Raw genomic sequence first — 15,898 nt, 5'->3', positions numbered from 1 at the left:
TGACTGCTTTCTTAAACATTTAGTCTTAGAGAGCCTTATGAGTCAGAATCAACGCAGTGGTAGTGGCTGTAGGATTGACTATTATGTCAATGTTTTATTTCTAATTGTTTCATATATTGAAAAATAAATATTTGTCATAGGTAATATGTAATTTCCCCCTCTGTTCTTGAAAGCCTTAGTTTATTCTCTGTGAATCTATCAACTACATGCAAATACTTCCTGGTTTATTCTTTAAAAGGGTAATTACCACACTAAATTAGCATTGTGTGCGTATGTTTAAAAACTATTCTGATTAGGGTATAAGTTCCTTGAAGACAATAATTATGTTTTGTTATTCTTAGTAATATTTACACTTGTTCCAAGTATTGGATGAAAAAATGTTTTTTATTTTTCTTTCTTTCTTTAAATAAAAGTAAGAGAATAGACTCCATTTATTGATTATCTAGGAGCCCTGGTGGTATAGTGGTTACTCATGGTGTTGCTAACTACAAGGTCAGCAGGTCAAAACCACCAGCCGCTCAAAGATGGTGCTTTCTAGTCTTTTTTTAAATAATTTTACTGGGGGCTTGACAACTCTTATCACAATCTATACATCCATCCATTGTGTCAAGCACCTTTATACATTTGTTGCCATCACCAATCTCAAAACATTTGCTTTCTACTTGAGCCCTTGGTATCAGCTCCTCGTTTTCTCCTTTCCTCTCTGCTCCTCCCTCCCTCATAAACCCTTGATAATTTATAAATTATTATTTTTCATGTCTTACACTATTTGACGTTTTCCTTCGCTCACTTTTCTGTTGTCCGACCCCTAGGGAGGAGGTTATATGTGATCCTTGTGATCAGTTCCCCCTTTCTACCCCACCTTCCCTCCAACCCTCCCGGTATCACCACTCTCATCACTGGTCCTGATGGGATCATCTGTCCTGGATTCCCTGTGTTTCCAGTTCCTATCTGTACTAGTGTGCATATAGGTCTACCCAAATTTTAAAGGTAGAATTGGGGTCCTGATAGTAGTGGGGAGGAAGCATTGAAGACCCAGGGAAGACGTAGGTTTCATCACTGCCATACTGCACCCTGACTGGCTCATCTCCTCTCCTGGGACCCTTCTATAAGGGGATGTCCATTTGGCTACAGATGGGCTTTGGTCTCCACTCCACACTCTCCCTCATTCACAATATGATTTTTTTGTTCTTTGATGCCCCATACTTGATCCCATTGACACCTCGTGATCACACAGGCTGGTGGTTCTTCCATGTGGGCTCTGTTGCTTCTTAGCTAGATGGCCGCTGCTTGTTTATTGCAAAGCCTTTAAGACCCCAGATGCTATATCTCTTGAAATTTGGGCACCATCAACTTTCTTCGTATTTGCTTATGCATCCACTTTGTCTTCAGTGATTGTGTCGGGAAGGTGAGCATCATGGAATGCCAGTTTAATAGAAAAAGTATTCTTGCATTGAGGGAGTACTTGAGTACAGGCCCAATGTCCATCTGCTACTTTAATACTAAACTTATAATATGCACATAGATCTATTTCCACATAATCCTGATATATAAATGTATTTACATATGAACATGCCTTTATTCAGACTACTATAAATGCCCTTTGCTTCCTACTCTTTCCTCTATTTCCTCTTATAGTTATAGATTCAGAAACCCACAGGGGCAGTTCTCTCTTGTCCTCTCTGAGTCAGCATCGACTCTATGACAGTGTGTTTGCTTTTAAAAAAATTGGATATCTATCTTCCATTACAAACTTTATCTTATCTCTAGTTTCTCAAGAAACTTACAAAGTCAAGATTATTGTTATCATTTTAAAGCAAGAAAACTCAGATTGAGATAGGCTGAATAAGTGGATGAAGTTGACATATCTTGGTTTGCTGGGTTCTGAAATTTAACCCTTCAACCATATAACTCCATTAAATATATCTTTTCTTTACCAATCATAACTACTGCCATTGAGTCAATACCAACTCAAAGCAGCCCTATTAGGCTTGGTGGGACTGCTCCTGTGAGTTTTCTCCCCCGGGGAGTGGCTGGTGGTTTGAACTCCCAACCTTTCAGATCATAGCCCATTGTAACCACCTCACCTCCAGGCTCTCTTTACAGTTCATACTAGAAAAATTTTGAATGAAATAAATTGTGGAAAGAGTAACAATGCACTGACCCATGGCCCTGCAGGGGTCAGCACCAGAGAAACAGTGTGGGAATTGCGCCCAACCTGAGCCAGCCACACCGAGGCAAATCACTGGGGGAGTGCACTGGAACAGCAAGGGAATGGAGCGGCAAGGTCCCCAGGGAATGCTGAAGGTGGACTTGGGGTCAGGGCGGGGTGCCCCAACAGACTGGACTGGAAAACACTCCTAAAGGCCAACAAATGATCCTTGAACAAGGTTTTCTTTCTTGTTGTGCTTTGATTTGTTCTTTGTCAGTGGGTTGTTGTTTTGTTGCATATTGTTGATTGGTTTTGTTCTATCATGTTTTTGTGCATGTTATTATCTCCACAGGTCTGTCTAAATATATCATCTGGGGTCTTAAAGGCTTGAAGCTAAACAAGCGGCCATCTAGCTCAGAAGCAACAAAGTCCACATGGAAGAAGCACACCAGCCTGTACGATCACGAGGTGTTGAAGGGATAAGGTATCAGGCATCATCAGAACAAAAAAATCTTACCATAGTGAATGAGGGGGGCAGTGCAGAGTGGAGACTCAAAGTCCATTTGTAGGCCACTGGAGATCCCCTTGCAGATGGGTCTTGGGGAGGAGACGAGCCAGTCAAGGAGCGATGTAGCAACAATAAAAAATACAACTTTCTTCTAGTTCCTAAATGCTTCCTCCCCCCACCCTCCCTATCATGATCTGGATTCTACCTTGCAAATCTGGCTAGACCAGAGGATGTACACTGGTACAGCTAGGAACTGGAAACACAGGGAATCCAGGGCAGATGATCCCTTCAGGACCAGTGGTGAGTGGTGATATTGGGAGTGTAGAGGGAGAGTGGGTTGGAAAGGGGGAACCAATTACAAGGATCTACATGTGACCTCCTCCTGGGGGATGGACAACATAAAAGTGGGTGAAGGGAGACGTTGGACAGGGAAAGATATGACAAAATAATAATTTTTAAATTATCAAGGGCACATGAAGGAGGGAGCAACGGGGAGGGAGGGGAAAAAATGAGGACATGATGGCAGGGGCTTAAGTGGAGAGTAAATGTTTTGAGAATGATAAGGGCAATGAATGTGCAAATGTGCTTTCCACAATTGATGTATGTATGAATTGTGATAAGAGTTGTATGAGGCCCTAATAAAATGATTTAAAAAAGTAAATAATTAAAGAGTAACAATGAGTAGATGGAAAATCACATTAACTATCATTACCACACATTTCTGTTCTTTACAAATGTCGTTAAAAATGGAACCCCCTCAAAAAATGGAGCCCCCAAATGTTGTTTTAAATATATCACCCAGATTTTTTATAAGACATTCAGAGAAAATAACAAACAAAAATAGTAAGATTTAAGGGAAGACAAAATATTCTATTTTCTTGCTTTCTAATATTTCATATAAAAACAACAACAAAAACAAAACTCACTCCACAGATATAAATTATATAATCCAAATTCGGAGAAGGGAATAGTCTCAGAGCTTAAACCGTTTGCAGAAGGCTATGGATGCTGATGGAAGCCAAAATACATTTGCAGGAGCTACACAAGGAACAAGCCTCTGATGACTTCCTTTTAAGCATACTTGAGGGATGGGAATAACCTGCTTCTCACACAGATATTGGAGGGAAAACTATGGTAGATTAAAATGATAAATCTGACTTGAACAGTTGAACCTTGCCACTTGATCTTTCCTCTGAAACATTTTGGACTTGATCTGTTTTTTCATATATATATTCATGTTGGTGTTTATCTGTGTTGTATCTTATTGTGTGCTTCTTGAATCTTTGTTATATATTTTCTATGTTTTTCAGTATTTGAAACCCAGGGTAAATGAATCCAGAAACACCAATTAGAATTAGGGTTACAGGTTAGGTGGGGTTGTATAGTGGAGTAGGAGGGGAAAAAAGAGAGCTGATATCAAGGAGTTCATGAAGAAGAAAATGTTTTGAAACTGATTTTGGTAGCAGTTGTACAATACTGCTTGATGGACTATGGAATGGTATGATGCCTGGATTAGTGTCTAATAAACTGGTTTGGAAGAAAGAAGAAAACTAATGCAACTAGTTAAAAAAGAATAGTTTTATAGATCAAAAGAATAAAACAAGTTTAAAAAGAAATCCATACATCTATGGTCAATTATTATTTTTTTTTATGGTCAGTTATTTTTAATAAGGGTATGAAATACCTTACTACTTAATGAGTGTATGACAATAAGGACAGCAGTCTTTCCAATAAATGGTTCTGAGACAACTGGATACCCCACATTCAATTAATGGTTTATCCTGGTGAATGTTTCCACGTGCAGTGCGAAGAATGCATATTCTGCTGTTGTTTGGTAGTGTCCCATAGACGTTTATTAGGTCTACTTGGTTTATAGTGGTCAAGTATATATTTTGGATGATCTCCTGTCTAGCTGTTCTATCACTGAAAGTGGAATATTGAAGTCTCCAAGTAGTATTGTTGAGTGGTGTGTTTCTCTCTTTCTTTAGTTTCGTATCACACGTTGGTGTTGTTGGGTGTTATTCAGTTGGTTCTGACTTCTATTAACTGTTCAAACAACAGCATGAAATACTGCCCGGTCCTGTGCCATGCTCACCATTGCGATGTTTGAGCTCACTGTTGCAGCCACAGCACTGTGTCAGTCTATCTTGTCAAAGACCTTCCTCGTTCTTGCTGCACCTTGCTTTACCATGCATGGTGTCCTTCTGGCGGGACTGGTCTCTCCTGATAACACGTTCAAGTATGTGAGACAAAGTCTTGTCATCTTGCTTCTAAGGAGAATTCTGGCTGTTGTTCGGTGTGTATATGTTTGTTTGGTTTTAGTAATGTTTTATTGTCTTTTCAGGGAACATTTACACAAATTAAGTTCTCATTTGACAACCTACACAAATTGCATAGTGTCTTTAGCTGGGTTCTCTAGAAGAGCAAAATCAGAGAAACACAGGAGGGGCCTTCAAAAAGTTTGTGGAAAAATGGAATGGAAAGAGAATAGAATTTTTGAATGAACTTTCTGAAGTCCCTTGTAAAAAACAGGTTTATCTCAAACCTGATATAAGATTTTGCTGAATAATGAATGTGCAAAATCTGCTGTGTTTATACTAACAGGTCATTCAGGAACGTGGAGGTAAAACACATTTTACCCTGCCCATAGCCTTTGTCATAATAAGTCGTAAAAATACAGTTTTCAAATTTATTCAGGTACTGACTTCATTCATTTGTCTTCACATGTAATGTTAGGGCAATACGTTTTGAACTCAGTCTAAAGTTTAGACTCCGAGCCATAGCAAGAAATATATTTTCTGACAAGACTTCACATAAGATTCTGATATAGGCATATATCTGAAGGAATATTTTTTTCATCATTTTATTGGTGGATCATACAACTCTTATCACAATCCATACATACACCAATTGTATAAAACACATTTGTACATTCGTTATCCTCATCATTCTTAAAACAACCGGTCTCCACTTAAGCTCCTAGCATCAGCTCATTTTTCCCTCTCCTTCCCTGCTGCCCCCTTGATAATTTATAAATTATTATTTTGTCTGACATCTCCCTTTACCCACTTTTCTGTTGTCTGTTTCCCAGGGAGGAGGTCATATGTAGATCCTTGTAATCGGTTCCCCCCTCGATCCCACCTTCTCTACACCATCCTGGTATCACCACTCTCACCACCGGTCCTGAGGGATCATCTGCCCTGAATTCCCTGTGTTTCCAGTTCCTATCTGTACTAGTGTACATCCTCTGGTCTAGCCAGATTTGTAAGGTAGAATTGGGATCATGATAGTGGGTGGGGAGGAAGCATTTAAGAGCTAGAGGAAAGTTATATGTTTCATCATTGCTACACTGCACCCTGACTGGCTTGTCTCCTCCCCTGAGACCCTTCTGTAAGGGGATGTCCAGTTGCCTACAGATGGGTTTTGGGTCCCCACTCTGCACTCCCCCTTATTCACAATGATATGATTTTTGGCTCTCTGATGCCTGATAACTGATCTCTTCTACACCTCGTGATCACACAGGGTGGTGTGCTTCTTCCATGCGGGCTTTGTTGCTTCTCAGCTAGATGGATGCTTGCTTACCCTCAAGCCTTTAAGATCCCAGATGCTATATCTTTTGATAGCTGGGCACCATCAGCTTTCTTTACCACATTTGCTTATGCACCCGCTTGTCTTCAGCGATCGTATCAGGGAGGTGATCACACAATGATATGATATTTTGTTCTGTGATGCCTGATAATTGATCCCTCCGGCACCTCGTAATCACATAGGCTGGTGTGCTTCTTCCATGTGGGCTTTGTTGCTTCTGAGCTAGATGGCCATTTGTTTACCTTCAAGCCTTTAAGACCCCAGATGCTATATCTTTGGATAGCTGGGCACCATCAGCTTTCTTCACATTTGCTTATGTATCTGCTTTGTCTTCAGCGATTGTATTGGGAAGGTGAGCATCATGGAATGCCAGTTTAATAGAACTTAGTATTCTTCCATTGAGGGAGTACTTGAGTGGAAGCCCAATGTCCTTCTGCTACATTAAAACGAAACCTATAAATATGTACACATAAATCTATTTCCTAATCACCCTCATATATAAATACATTTACATATGTACATGCCTTTATTTAGACCTCTATAAATGCCCTTTGCCTCCTAGCTCTTTCCTCTATATCCTTTTACTTTCCTCTTGTCCCACCATCATGCTCAGCCTTCATTTGGGTTAAAGTAATTCCTCTTGGTTACATTACCCTTGATCATGTCCTACCAGGCCTCTTATACCCTCCTCACCACTGATTTGAATCACTTGTTGTTCCCTTGTCCCTGGGTTTGTTAACACCATTTCCTTTGCTCCCATATGACAAATATATTTTCATGAAATATATTTGTCATAAAATATCTTTACTATATATAATATACTCTAATATTTTCAATTTCATTTTTTATTCTTTTTCACTTTTAATATAATTCTCTTGTTATCACCAAATTTATTTTAAAATCCACTAACCAAATCAGTTGCCACTGAGCTGATTCCAAGAATCATGATGATCCAATGTACTCTTCAGGGTTTTTGAAGTAGATAAACCAGCTTTTCTTTTAAGCCACATCTGAGTAGACAATGAGCCTCTAACTTTCTAGCAGCTAAGTGTGTTTTGACCAGTCAATGACTCCATAAAACGCACTAATGGGTTAGGATAGAAAACATTACAATAGAGAGGTCAGCATAATATGATAAGGGCAAAGGAAGATACTAGGACGTCCACAAGAGTTAAAGGCAACGGAGGTAAATAATAATTTAAAAAACACACAGCCCTTCAGTAATGTGAACAACAAACAATACTTAACCAGTGTAGATCACAGGTAGACATGGAAGCTGGACAGGCGTGGGAAGGTGAATGAGCCTATGTCTATGAGTATATATAGACTAGGCAGAGGTTGTTTTCACATATGTATTTGCATGCGCTGCAAATATATCCATGTACAATAAAGCATAGACGGGACAAAGTTATGCAAACTTCTTAGCAAGGTGTTTAGTCTCTCAAGGAAACACCTTGATGGAGTAAGTCACGGTGCTTGGGAGTTTAGGACTATAGTTTTTGAGACTATTTAGGTAAAATGGTATTATAATACATTCTATAAAGACAGTATTTTACATTCTAGTTTAAAAAATCATTTTATTGGGGGCTGTACAGCTTTAATCACAACCCATACATACATACATTGTGTCAAGCACATTTGTATATTTATTGCCATCATCATTAAAAAAAAATCATTTTTAAATGTTTTCTTTCTACTTGAGCCCTTGGTATTGGCTCATTTCCTTCCTCCCCCAGCCTCCCTCCCTCATGAACGCTCGATAATTTATAAAAATTTTTTCCATGTCCTGCACTGATCGATGTCTCCCGTCACCCACTTTTCCATTGTCCATTTCCCTGGGAGGGGGTTTACATTCTACTTTTGTGAGTAGCAAATGGGGTCTTAAAATTTTTCAAGTGGCCATGTAAAATGTAACTTGTTTTATATCCAGCTGGAGCAAAGGAGAGTACAGAAAATCAGAAATGCAGAAGCAGTTAGTGTAAAGGCCTAATGGCTCATGTGCACTGTAGCCTCTACTACTCAAGAGACCAGAAGAACTAGACAGTAGTTGGCCACCACAGCTGGTTACTCTGATTAAGATCACAAAAGAAGGAAAGTCCTGGACAGAGTGGAAGAAAAGTGTAGAACAAAATTTAAAGTAATAAAAAAGACCATACGTACTGGTCTAATAGAGCCTGATTGAACCCCTGAAACTATAGCCTTTGAACACCCTTCAAACCCAGAAATGAACCTATCCCTGGGGATTACTTTTCAGTCAAACAGTAAACAGACCTATGACGTGAACAACACCTGTGAGAAAGTGACTTCACGGAACAATCAAAAGGGCAGCATTGGCTTAAAATCAAAGCTCAGAAGGGAGAAAGGGGCAGGAAAGAAAGGCAAATGGAAACAGGGAACCCACAGACAAGTTAGGAAGAATGCCATTATGTTGAGAGGACTGAAACTAATGTTATGAAACAAACAAGAAAATGTGTGAATTATGGAATGAAAAGTGAACATGCTCCTCACCTAAATCACAGCAACAACAAAACATTGATACAGGATATGATGATATTAAAAATATGTAGCAGTGACAGAATCATACAGTATCTGCTCATGTATGTCTGCAGCCTTTTACTCAACTTGTTCTTGCAATTTACATGTTGCTGTGCATATCAGTGGTATGTATCACTGTAAGTACTAGTCTTTTGCAGCAATAGATCACTTTTTTTCCATTTTTCTGCTGATGAACATTTTTTTCCTTTCAGTTTTTGGAATTCAAAATAAACTAGTCATTAATTCTGACTGAGCAGATTCAGTCTTTTTTAATGAAATTTGATCTTAAGACATTTTTAATTATTAAACAAAGGTAAATTGAGTGTAGATAATTTAATGCTTGCTTAAAGGTCTCTTCAGAGAAGTGGCAATAAATCAATTACAGGTTTATAAAAAAGCTTTAAAAAATGTTTCCATTCTAGTTCAACATACATATTAACCCTATTACTTAAATCCCGAAATTGACATTAGATTTGTCATCTCTTTTATGATTACAGGAAGATGAGTATGTTGTTGTTAGCTGCCATGCAGTTGGCCCATGACTCGTGCTTAGTGGAACTAAACACTACCCCATCCCATGCCATCCCCAGGATCAGTTGCTGAGTAGACAAAAAAGCCAGCTGCCACTGAGTTGTTGTTATAACTAACCTGATACCAAATGCCTATCCTTCGTCTCTTATCCCAGCAAGGCAAAAGGAGAAGGCTGTACCAATCAGGAGTGTATGTTGTCATTTATTTTCTTTTCAAGAAGAGACTTGGTGGAGGCATGACTTAGAGAAATCAAGTACAGTAACACATCTCTTATCTATGAATGGATGTAACTCTCTGATGGCCAAGGACTTTGATACCAGGGTAGTCTGGATCAGAAGAGGCAGAAACCCTAACATTGTCAGTCCTCTTTGAATAACAGTGTGGGCATTAAGAAAAGGAAATTATAATCTGTAGCAGGGGTTCTCAACTTTCCTAATGCCGGGATCCTTTCATACAGTTCCTCATGTTGTAGAGACCACCAACCATAAAATTATTCTCGCTGCTACTTCATAACCGTAATTTTGCTGCTGTTACTAATCTTAATGTAAGTATCTGATATGCAGGATGTATTTTCATTGTTACAAATTGAACATAAACAGTGATTAATCACAAAACCAAAAAAACCAACAAAATATGTAATTATATATTGTGAAATATTTATGTCTTTTCTGATGGTCTTAGGTGGACAACTCCTGTGAAAAGGTTGTTCCACCCCCAAAGGGGTCAAGACCACAGGTTGAGAACCACTGGTCTAGAGGGTTCCCCCTCTTCTTTCCACTGTTATTTTACAACCTCAGGAGAGTGGGAACTGGAGTACTGGGAAAGCAAACAGAAAGCAAGGGTAGGTAATTAAATCTTCCTTTTGTTTTGATGATTCCATAGAAATTACTCACAAAGATATTTTGTTTACTATTGGGCATTTGACATAAAGTTAGTAAAACCACTTGGTGGCAACTGGCTTTTAGGTCTGATGGGCAACTTATCATGGGAATGGCACAGGACTGGACAGTGTTTAAACATGCGTCATGAGCCAACTTCACCACAGCTAACATAGTATCTTACTTTAATCGTAAATTTCCCTACACATTTACTCACAAATTACTTTAAACCGTTGCCATCGCGTCGATCCACAATTACCCCATAAAGTTTCCAAGGATGTAAATCTCCACAAAAGCAATCAGCCATAGCTGCCACCCAAGGGGGGGGGGTGGGTTCGAACAGCTGACCTTTTGGTTAGCAGTCAAGTATTTAACCACAACACTAACACGGCTGTTGTAAACATAGCTTGTACTTTACAGCCTTTTTAGGTGATAGGTATCACTTTGAAGATTTTACAAATAAGTAAATTGTACGCAAATTAGAACTGTGGGCTGAATTCTTATAGCTGAATTTGGTTTTTCCAGCAATAGCAACAAAATTTTTTAAGTACTTCCAATGTACCAAGGCATTATGCTAATCAATTTCCTGTGAATTCAAAATTCTGTTATGTAGCTATTATCATTATGTCCAATTTATAGAAGTTTAAAGAAACGAATTTTCCAGCAGATTCAACGAGATCACTTTAGTCTGGTTGAATTAAAAGCTCAGGTTCCGAATCATTCTGCCTATTGCCTCCCACGCTGTACATTCTCTTTTACATTGCAGTTGATTGGTGGTTTTTCTCTGGGATTCTTTGCGGGAGAGTGGTCACTTCTGTGCCCCAACAAAGTGGAACCTCGTCCCCTACCACAAACGGTACTTTGCTTTTTCACTAAGTCTCTTACCATGCGCTTCTCCTCAGCGGAAGCTTGACCCACCTTCAGATTACGTTCTCTCAACAAAGGCCCCTTCCCTAACACCCCAGTTCCTGAGAAGAACCCAGTCCCCTCTTACCCTCGTGACTCCCACAGGGTCCCCAGGACAAACCCGTTCCTCCGGTGTCCTCGTCATCCGACAGTTTGGTGTCTCAGACTCTTTCTTTCTAACATCCTCCCAAAGTCTTGCTTTTCCCCCCTCTACTCTCCATTTGCTAATATCCTCGATTTCCGTCACCATTTTGTAGTTCCACTCCAGTTCTCCAGGGTCCCCTCAAAACTCACCGAAATCTCCACCGGAATCGCTAGCGCAAACGTTTCCGTGCTTTACCGCTCACCTCAGTGTGTTCAACAACCACTCGGCGGCGCGCTCCCCGCCCCTCTCACACGCCCCGCCCCGAAAAAGCCTCTCGACCACTCAGAGCAAGAAACCCCGCCCCCTGCAAGTTGATTGGCCACCGTCCCTGAAAAGTCCCGCCTCTCCCGCTTCTAGCCCGCCTCCTCGCCCGGCTTCCCTTGTTTTCATTCCCCCTGTCACACGAGGCCGTGGCGAACCCGAAGTGGGAGGGGTGAGGTACTGGGAGGAAAGTGAAAGGCACAGAGTGCCTCTCTTTCTCCCGCCTGACTCGGTTCTCGACTGCTCCGGGACTCCGTTGTATTCTGGGATCGCGACGCCGTCCCGGAGACGCTCGGGTCCGCAGGGCAACCCACTCGATAGCGCCTCCTGTCGTCCGCAAGACCACCTTGCCACCCCCGACACCCGCACTCCCCCTCGCCCCCCCAGCGCCTCCTCCTCCATCCTCCAGTTCAAAATGGCGGCGGCGGCAGCGGCGGCGGCGGCGGCGATGGCTCCTCCGGGCTGCCCAGGTTCGTGCCCCAACTTTGCCGTAGTCTGCTCTTTCTTGGAGCGATATGGGCCGCTGCTCGACCTGCCTGAATTGCCGTTCCCGGAGCTGGAGCGGGTCCTGCAGGCGCCGCCGCCGGACGTCGGCAACGGAGAAGGTAAGCGAGGGGCCTGAAAGCCCGGCGGGAAGCGGCCCAGGCGCGTACCTGCTCTCGGCTTTTTACGGACACCCTGGGCCTTCGCAGCCCTGCCCAGGGGCTCCGCCCGACCCTTCTTTTTCGCCCTTTTCTCGGGGTGTTAGCTGAGGGAGGCGGGGCGGGGGCCCCCTAGGGCCACCCGGCCGGCGGGGTGCGGAGGTGGGGGGCAAAGCCCCTCAGTGTGGGGTGGGGAGGGGGTCATTGTGCTCCTTGGCCGCGCGGGGGGCTGCTCCACCACGTCTGTGCTTGATTTCCAGCCACCCCCCCTTCTCCCTCTTGGTGGCGGGGGAAGGGGAGCGCAGAGGTTCCGGCCAGCTTTGCGCTTTTCTCCTCCCTCCCTCGCTCTCTATTCCTCCCACCAACCTCCCCGTCTCGGGGGAGCCTGAGCCCATCTTTCTGGGGCGTCCCCTGCGTTCCTCCACCTGGGTGGGCGGGAGCCCGCGGACACTGCAACTCTCCCTCCCACTGATGGGACCTCCCCCCGTGAGAGTCGGTTCTCTTATCTTTCGCCCCTTCCCCTCAAGGACTGCTTTAACGCCCCCAAACCCCTTCTTCCGAGTTGTGAGGTCGGCTCCTCCCCTATTGGGGAGGTGGGAGTCCTCCATCCTCATGTTGGGGGCTAAGATCGTTTCAGCTTTTCCACCACCTAGGAGGATAGAGGGTTAATTCCTCCTCCCCCAAAGCTTTCGTCTTCCCCCCTCACCTCCCCCCAAATACGTAATAGAAAAGCATCTCCTCACTTTCCCCATTCCCTTCCCCCATCATCCTGGCAGCAGGGTTTAGGAGAAGTCACCCCCCCCCCTCGTTTGCAGGGCAGGGCAGGGTAGGGTGGGGTGGCTTGTCTGTAGGCTGGAGGAGGGGCTCAGATGTAGGGGAAACAGTTGAAGAAGGTGCTTGTTGCTCCTGTTTCTCTCTGGTGCCGCTGGTCTATTATTGGTGTTCGCAAGTGGTGCTCCTTCCACATAAGGCCACCGTGCGGTTGCAGGGCGCATGCTCCGCCCGGCCCCATTGAAACTTCCTGCTGCCGCTGGTTCTTTCGCCGGAGCATCCCGGTGTTGTGGCTGCTGCCGCCAGCCTTCTAACTGAGCACATACACCGTCTCCCGCTATTTATTCTTGATCTGTGCCCATCTATTCTGCCGCATGTCATCCATCAGAGAGGGTTTTTTGATTGTGTTCTGAGCATTGCCTTATCTGGGAATAGCCCTTGTATTCGGCGGCCAAAGTGAACTGAGTGTTGTACAAGACCTACCAGTTTACTTTGCGGGAAAGCGTGGTTACTCTTCCATTATCCATGGAGATGAAGATGTTTCCATGAACAGAATATATTTGTATTGTGAGGAAGGGCCTACGTGTGAGATGCTTCAAAATGTTACCAATAGAGAATATGAAGTTATGATTACCAAAGTCTCAAGTTAATATAGCAATTATAAGCGAGGACTGCCCTCCTTTCCTGCACCCTTAATCCTGGCATATATAAAAGGTTGATTTTTATAATGCTATCAATTAGGAGGATGATTAAGTACATGTCATAAAGACTTAGTGCATTATTTCTTTAAAAATTAAGCTTCCTAATGTATTTTCATTAAGGAGTTGTATTCATGGTCTATTTTTAAGGAAGGAGTCATTGTGAAGTACAATCCCTTGGTAGCTTTTTTAGAATACCTTCGGCATGATAGTAATGTTTACCAGAGAAAGAAATAAGGGGATTTGGAGAAAAGGATTGTAGGTAAATTGTTTTTGAAATTCTCTTGAACCAATGCAAAGTCAGGAGTAAGCGTTCTGACTGGCATTGTATTTTGGGTGCTATACAGAATTGCTTGCTGCTTCAGTTCTATAGTATTTTGGCCACTATTTGATATTATTACCAGAAGGGAAAATAAATACTTCATGTTATCTTTCTATTCAGAGTTGAATAGTGGGTCACCAGTTAAGTAGAAAATGGGAATGAATCTGTGCATAGAGGAATCATTTAGCTCCTTTAAATCAGACTCACTGCCATAGGCTTACTTCTGACTAAGTGACCCTGTAGAACTGCCCCTGTGGATTTCCGAGACTAACTCTTTATGGAAGTAGAAAGTTTCATCTTTCTCCCATGGAGCAGCTGGTGAATTTGAACTGCTGACCTTGAGGTTAACTGTTCATATCTTTCTAAAGGGGATTTATAGTTCCTGTTATAAGGTGATGTGAGACTAGTTATTAATGTTACATGGTTCAAGGTGCTTGGCAAATGGAAGGTGTGCTGGTGAAATGCAGCTACTGTATAGGAGGAAGAAAAAAATATGGTCAACCTACTTGTAATCACTGGTAAAACAATCCTGGTCCAGTTAGCAAGGTTGGAACAGAGTCTTATTAGGAAGGTGTTGTGTTATCCTAGAAAGAGTTAGAAGCCGTATGTTTTGTTTTTTCATGTGTGACCTTACTTCAAGCTTTATTGAATAACAGGGTACATAATTGAATAACCAGGGAAAATCTAGGCAAATTACAAATTTTTGCTTCTTAGCAATCATGGAAATGAAATTTCTTCAAATGACTTAAGTAACAGTTGGTTGTTTGTTTTTTTTTTAATTCATTTTATTGGGGGCTCATACAACTCTTATCACAATCCATACATAACATCAATTGTATAAAGCACATTTGTACGTTCGTTACCCTCATCATTCTCAAAACATTTGCTCTCCACTTAAGCCCCTGGCATCAGCTCCTCATTTGCCTCCTTCCCTCTCTACTCCCCCCTCCTTCATGAATTCTTGATAATTTATAATTATTGTTTTGTCATATCTTACACTGTCTGACATCTCCCTTCACCCACTTTTCTGTTGTCCATTCCCCAGGGAGGAGGTTATATGTAGATCCTTATAATTGGTTCCCCCTATCTACCCCACCTTCCCTCTACTGTCCCGGTATTGCCACTCTCATCACTGATCCTGAAGGGATCATCCACCCTGGATTCCCTCTGTTCCCAGTTCCCATCTGTACCAGTGTACATCCTCTGGTCTTGCTGGATTTGTAAGGTAGAATTGGGATCATGATAGTGGGTGGGGAGGAAACATTTAGGAAGTAGAGGAAAGTTTTATGTTTCATCATTGCTACACTGCACCCTGACTGGCTCCTCTCCTCCTGGCGACCCTTCCATAAGGGGATGTCTAGTTGCCTACAAATGGGCTTTGGGTCCCCACCCTGCACTCCCCCTCATTCACAATATTATGTTTTTGTTCTTTTGTGCCTGATACCTTATCCCTTTGACCCCTCCTGAACACACAGGCTGGTGATCCATGTGGGCTTTGTTGCACGCTAGATGGCCGCTTGTTTATTTTCAAGTCTTTAAGACCCCAGATGCTGTATCTTTTGATAGCCGGGCACCATCAGTTTTCTTTACCACATTTGAGAAGCTATATGTTATTATTGTTGAACAATGTGATGTGTAGTATGTACGGCAGGTAATTTAATCTCTGTGGACCTTCATTTCTTCAGTAAATAGTAATAGTACTTGAGAATCAAATAAAATAATTATTAAAAAGTCTTTCATAAAATCAAAACTTTATAAATATTCTCAATTTATTTCCTAAAAGATGCTGGTCAGATAAAAAAGGTACATGGGTGCATTTGGAATTAAATTGTTAACTAAATTGAATACAAGTATATTATTGAACCATTATTGGGGAATATGGTGGTGAAAATTCTGTGCTATAAATGAATAAATTCTCCCTATATATTATTTTTGAAGACAACTCTCTGGGCCATGTACAGA

At 42.0% G+C, this 15,898-nt stretch overlaps 2 protein-coding genes across 3 annotated transcripts in view; one reads left to right on the top strand and one right to left on the bottom strand.

Moving 5' to 3' along the window:
- The window catches only part of AAMDC (adipogenesis associated Mth938 domain containing), a 43,871-nt gene extending 32,384 nt beyond the window's left edge, over positions 1–11,487 (bottom strand). The window contains exon 1 of one of the 2 annotated variants that reach the window (XM_075546340.1): positions 11,393–11,487. Coding sequence is in view for 1 of the 2 variants with exons in the window: in XM_075546339.1 (XP_075402454.1) it covers positions 11,187–11,243 (57 nt within the window). In the remaining variant the exon portion in view is untranslated. Of the gene's footprint in view, positions 1–11,186; positions 11,345–11,392 lie in introns of those variants that run through there. The other variant, XM_075546339.1, reaches the window with a different exon arrangement.
- Positions 11,488–11,680: 193 nt separating this feature from the next.
- The window catches only part of RSF1 (remodeling and spacing factor 1), a 138,804-nt gene continuing 134,586 nt past the window's right edge, over positions 11,681–15,898 (top strand). The window contains exon 1 of the mRNA XM_075546337.1: positions 11,681–12,109. Coding sequence (XP_075402452.1) covers positions 11,920–12,109 — 190 coding nt within the window. The 5' untranslated portion in view covers positions 11,681–11,919. The remainder of the gene's footprint in view (positions 12,110–15,898) is intronic.

The sequence above is a fragment of the Tenrec ecaudatus genome, chromosome 4 (assembly GCF_050624435.1).
Source record: "Tenrec ecaudatus isolate mTenEca1 chromosome 4, mTenEca1.hap1, whole genome shotgun sequence".
Lineage (NCBI taxonomy): Eukaryota > Metazoa > Chordata > Mammalia > Afrosoricida > Tenrecidae > Tenrec > Tenrec ecaudatus.
Note: the sequence above shows the minus strand (reverse complement) of the source record. Positions and strands in the feature narration are given on the sequence as shown.